Source organism: Carcharodon carcharias, chromosome 12 (assembly GCF_017639515.1).
Source record: "Carcharodon carcharias isolate sCarCar2 chromosome 12, sCarCar2.pri, whole genome shotgun sequence".
Classification (NCBI taxonomy): domain Eukaryota; kingdom Metazoa; phylum Chordata; class Chondrichthyes; order Lamniformes; family Lamnidae; genus Carcharodon; species Carcharodon carcharias.
Window position 1 is genome coordinate 112,178,352 of NC_054478.1, and position 5,634 is coordinate 112,183,985.

At 38.3% G+C, this 5,634-nt stretch overlaps 1 protein-coding gene across 2 annotated transcripts; it reads right to left on the reverse strand.

Annotated features, from left to right (window-relative positions):
* Window positions 1–349: 349 nt before the first annotated feature.
* Window positions 350–5,179, reverse strand: LOC121284925 (gamma-crystallin S-1-like). Of its 2 annotated transcripts, none has more exons than XM_041200850.1 (3): window positions 5,162–5,179; window positions 4,812–5,058; window positions 350–615 (listed from the first exon to the last, which is right to left on the reverse strand). In XM_041200850.1, the coding sequence occupies exons 1-3, from the start codon at window positions 5,168–5,170 to the stop codon at window positions 350–352; spliced, it is 522 nt and encodes a 173-aa protein (XP_041056784.1). In that variant the 5' UTR covers window positions 5,171–5,179. The 2 variants fall into 2 exon arrangements, with proteins under 2 accessions (XP_041056784.1, XP_041056783.1); XM_041200849.1 differs by having other exon boundaries at window positions 350–622; window positions 4,816–5,058; window positions 5,162–5,170.
* Window positions 5,180–5,634: the final 455 nt, after the last annotated feature.

Here is a 5,634-nt window from a genome sequence, read left to right on the forward strand (position 1 = left end):
ATTTAAAGCTCATGGAAAGGAATGAGCTCTATTAACTTGATGATATTTTCTTCATGTGATTTTAAAATAGCTTTTAGCTGTTGCTTTCATGACAAGCCATGGTAATTTGCTTAAAACATGATGGTGTAACCAGCTGCCTGAATGAATTACTGATTTGAATAAAGGTCCCATTGCAGAATCTTAAATTGCTATGTGTTTTCTATGTATTCCTCCATGATTATTGTAATCTCAAGATCATGAAAGGTCTGTGGCACAGAAGCACAAAAACACAACACAAATAAACAAATCAGTTCTGCTGATATCAACTTTATTATGTTTCAGAATATTTCAGCATGACAAAATCTAGTTTTTAATCTCTCATGCGCCTGAAAGATCCAATAGTTGAGTTGTAGCCGCCCCAGTCACTGTATCTCCTGTATTCACCGGGTCTCAGGAAGTACTGTCGGCCTCTGTAGTTGGGATGTTCATAGAAGATCCAGTAACCGTCCATCACATTGCAGGAGTGGATGTCATGGTAACGGAAACGATCGTGGACAGATGGACAGTCATCCATGAATTCCATCATCTGTCCTCCAAAGTCAGGCCTCTCGTAAATCCTCATTCTGTAGTTTCCACCTCGGTACTGTAACATAAAACATATGACATTCATGATGTATATTTGTTCATTCATGTATGTTTGTTATATGTATTGAAGAAGGTTCCAAAATTAGAGTTCTTTAGGACAAGGAACATGAAATATGCGTGATTACATCTATTACCAAATGTAGAAGTAAAAAATTGATTCAGAAAAGGATTGCTGACCATTCACTAAATGTATCCAATTGCTGTGAAGCCATTAGAAACAATGTTGATAATTTTTTAAAAACTGAAGCTCAAGACATTAGAGCATAATGTAGGTCATGACATGTTATTCTAACTGTGTACAGGTAATTAGTGAAATTACATTGTTTTGCTACTGGTAGTTCTTTGCTTTGGGAGAAAATGACACAAATTTAATCTTGGATCCAAAGTTTCTCAGTTATGAAGAGAGATATACAAAACTGAACATCAAAATGAGTTACGAGATAAGAAATGATCCTTCAATGTGGTAACAAGTAGCTAGCTACTTCCTTTAAGTCTGTGGATATATTCATCAGATTAGCTCAGGGATCAGAGGAACCTGCTGAGCCTTAGACTTGAAGATTAATCAGGTTTGGTCAAGTTCCCATCAGGATAAAGTCTATGGAGAGAATTTTCTCCAGAAGCGCTGATCATTACCTGTGCGGGCGAGGGGGAGTTGCCTGCATCAGGGCCTGCGCTCTTTCACGCATGCAAGCAAAAAAGTGCAGAAATCTCCCTGAGGCACAGAGCTGCCTCAGGGAGATTAGTTTAAGTTTAAAAAATTTTAATAAAGGGGAAAATAGATGTTTAGGGCATGTTGCCTCATGTGAAACTGTCACATGAACTGGGACATGCCTATAAATTATATTAAATATTTTTTGAAACCTTTAAAAGCCTTCATGAAACCTCATCCCTCCCATGGATGAGGTTCCATGAAAAATGCGAAGGCAGCCTCAGCTCTTCACCTGCCCGCCAACTTTAAAGTTGGATGGGCAGCTCAGTTTATTGTTTTAATTGATAGTTAACTGGCCTTAGTAGGCCTTTTACAGTTTGGTGGGTGCACAGCCAACTTGGATGCACAGCTGCTGAACTGAAAATCTGAATGACATGTAGTGATGTTGGAATGCACGCCCGATGTCACCATGCGTCATTTTACGCCTTGACGAGTGGGCCCCGCCCCCCCACTCGCCAAGCCGAAAACTCTGCCCTATGTCTACTGGGTAAGAACCTAGCCTAATTTTGATAGTCACCATGACTGAACAGCTTTCCAATACCCACACTCTCTGCCACCATTTCAATTATAGTTCTTTAAGCAAAATATTGTGAGCCTGTGGTCACCAGTTAAATAAGATTTTGCCATTCTGTTTTTCCTATCGAAGTGGATAACTGCACTTATCAATATTATAATATATCTGCCATGTATTTGCCTACTCACTCAACCTGTTTAAATCACCTTAAAGCCCTTTAACACCCTCCTCACCACTCAAATTCCTACCAAGTTTTGCGTCATCAGCAAACTTAAAAATATTACATTTGGTTCCCTTATCCAAATCATTGATAGATATTGTGAATAGCTGGGGCCCAAGCACTGACCCCTGCAGTACCCCACTAGCCATGCCTGCCACACTGAAAAAGACCCATTTATTCCTACTCTCTGTTTCCTGTCTGCTAACCAATTCGCAGTCCATGCTAATCTATTACCTGAATCCCATGTACTTTAATTTTACACTGGTTCTCCCTTATCTATTCTGCTAGTTGCATCCTCAAAAAACTCCAGTATGTTTGTCAAAAACAAACTTTCATAAATCCATACTGACTTTGTCTTATCCTGTTGATATTTTCTAAGTGTCCTGTTATCATACCCTTTATAATAGGCTCTAGCATTTTCCCTACTACTGATATTGGGCTAACTGGTCTGTAACTCCTGGTTTTCTACCTCCCTCCATTTTCTAATAGTGGAGTTACATTTGCTGCCCTCCAATATGCTGGGACTATTCCAGAATCTACATAATTTTGGAAGATGATAACCAATGCATCCACAATTTCCATTGACGCATCCTTTAATACCCTGGGATGTAAATTATTGGGCCCTGGGGATTTATCAGCTTTCAATCCCTTTAACTTCTCCAGCACTATTATCTCAGTAATACTAATTTCCTTCAATTCCTCCTTCTCACTAGACCCATGGTTCCCTTGTATTTCTGGAAAATTATTTGTGTCTTCCTCTGTAAGGACAGAACTAAAGTAGTTGTTTAATTGCTCTGCCATTTTCTTGTTCTCTATTTTAAGTTCTCCTATTTTGGACTGTGAGGAACCTACATTTGTCTTCACTAATCTTTTTATTTTACATTCTTCTAGAAGCTTTTATGTTCCTTGCAAGTTTACTCTCATACTCTATTTTTCCCCACTTAATCAATCTCTTAGCCCTCCTTTGCTGAATTCTAAACTGCTCCCTGCTACTTTTTCTAGCAAGTTATATGATTCCTCTTTGGATCAAATACTATCCTTAATTTCTTTTGTTAGCCATGGTTGAGCCGCTTTTCCTGTTGTGTTTTTGCACGAGAAAGGAATTTATAACGGTTGCAATGCATTTGTTCCTTAAAGATTAGCCATTGCCTATCCACCGTCATGCCTTTTAATGAAGTTTCCCAATTTTTCTTAGCTAACCCATGCCTCATACCCTCGTAGTTTCTTTTGTTTAGATTTAAGACCCTAGTTCACTTTTCATCCTAATGAAGAATTATACCATGTTATGGTCACTGTTTCTTAAAGGGAACAACAAGATTATTAATTAACCCCTTCTCATTGCACAATACCAAATCTAGGATAGCCTGTTCCCTAATTAGTTCCTCAACACACTGGTCTAAAAAACCATATTGTACACACTCCAGGAATTCATCCCCCACAGTATTATTGCTAATTTGGTTTGCCCAGTCTATACATAAATTAAAGTCACCCATGATTACTGTAGCACCCTTTTTACATGCATCTCTAATTTCCTGTTTAATGTCTACCTTATCACTATTGTTTGGAGGCCTATAGACAGCTTCCACTAATGTTTTCTGCGCCTTGTTGCTTCTCAGCTCCACCCAGACTGATTCTGCATCTAGATTTTCTGCTCCAATATCATTTCTCACTATCACACTGGTTTCATCCTTAACTAACAATGCCACACTACCTCCATTTCTTTTTTGCCTATTCATCCTAAATATCAAGTACTGTTGGCTATTCAGTTCCCAACCTTGGTCACCTTGCAGCCATGTCTCTGTAATCGCAATCATATCGTATTCATTTACATCTATTTGTGCTGTTAATTCACCTACCTTATTGCGAATGCTCCATGCGTTCAGATACAGTGTCTTTAGACTTGTCTTTTTAAACATTTTACACATCCTTTTTTGTACTATAGCCCTATTTGCTTCCAGCCCTTGTTTCCTCTACCTTCCACTTTTGTTTTCACTTTTCTGTCTTTTATTCCCCTTTGTTTCCCTCTCTTGTGTCTCCCCACTCAGGTTTCCCTCTCCCTGCCATTCTAGTTTAAACCCTCCCACACAGCAGTAGCAAATACCCCTCGAGGATATTGGTCCCAATCCTGCTGGGCTGCAACCCGTCCAGCTTGTACAGGTCCCTTCTTTCCCAGAATCAGTCCCAATGCCTCAGGATCTAAATTCTCCCTCCTACACCATATCTCCAGCCACGCATTCATCTGGTTTCTTCTCCTATTCCTGATCTCGCTAGCATGTGGCACTAGGAGTAATCCTGAGATTACTACCTTTGAGGTGCTGCTTTTTAATTAATTTGCTGACTTCCTATATTCTGCTTTCAGGACCTCATCCCTATTTTTAGGTATGTTGTAGCATTTACACCTTACTTTTTCTGTATACTTAATGCAAATTTGCAACTAATTGGAATCATGCCAATATAGTAGTGATGAGATTTTTAGCTCTATATTCCCAATTTTGGTTGTTTCTTGTTGTATTTCAGCCTTTTTTCTAACATTTGCAGCAATACAAAAGAGTAACTAAAATATGAATTTGTTACCAATGACAGGAAAAGGGAGTGTGAATAATAATCACTCATAAAAGACTCTAACATAATGAATGAAGGGGCTGGGAATAAATTGCATATAATAGCAGCAAATTATTGATTGGCTATAACATAAATTACATCAGAAAATTATTTGAAATTGATAATTAACATGTAATTATTACTTACGTGTGGGTAGGAGCGACATGACCTGATGCAGTCATTGAATCCCATCCAGCGCTGGTAGTCGGGATATTCTCCCCTGCTCAGAACATACTGGTATCCCATGTAATTGGGTTTCTCATACGCCACCCACCAGTCACTTTCAACACGGATGGAGTTACAGCGGCTGAAGTAAGGGGACAGGTCAGCACAGTCAGTACTGCACTCATAGTGCCGACCCTGGAAGTTCCTGTCCTCGTAAAAGACGATCTGTGGAGAATAAAATGACAAAATATATCAATAATTTTCTAAATGTTATATATTTTATACAATATTATTAGCAATGATTTAAAAAAATGAGAGTTAACCTTACCTTGCCCATTTTGAGCGTCACAGTCAGCTAGGCAACAACCTGGACATAGCACTGTTTGATACAACTCGATATTTATATGCTGGCCTGAAACGCCACTGTAGGGAATACTTTTGTTATTCTAATAGTTGCAACAGTGAATATCAGCAAAAAAACAAATTAGAAAAAAGCTATGGTCATTGCAGACAAAATCCCCTTATTCAGGTTTATAGATAGGGCACTGATTCTTTTCATTCTGCTTTGATGCTGTTTTAATTGTTCGTGAAAAAATTCAAATGGCAAGAATCCAGTTCTTTTCTGTTGAAACCAGAAAAGGTATTGTCACTTTGTTGATCTGCTCTTTAACTTTGTTTCCAAAAATAAATTGTTACTCTCTGTTCATGAGTACTGAACTTACATGAATGTAATTACCCAATAAATATTATCTTAATGTCATATCTATACATTCCTATTAAGAGGTCTGATTGTTTTTTTTG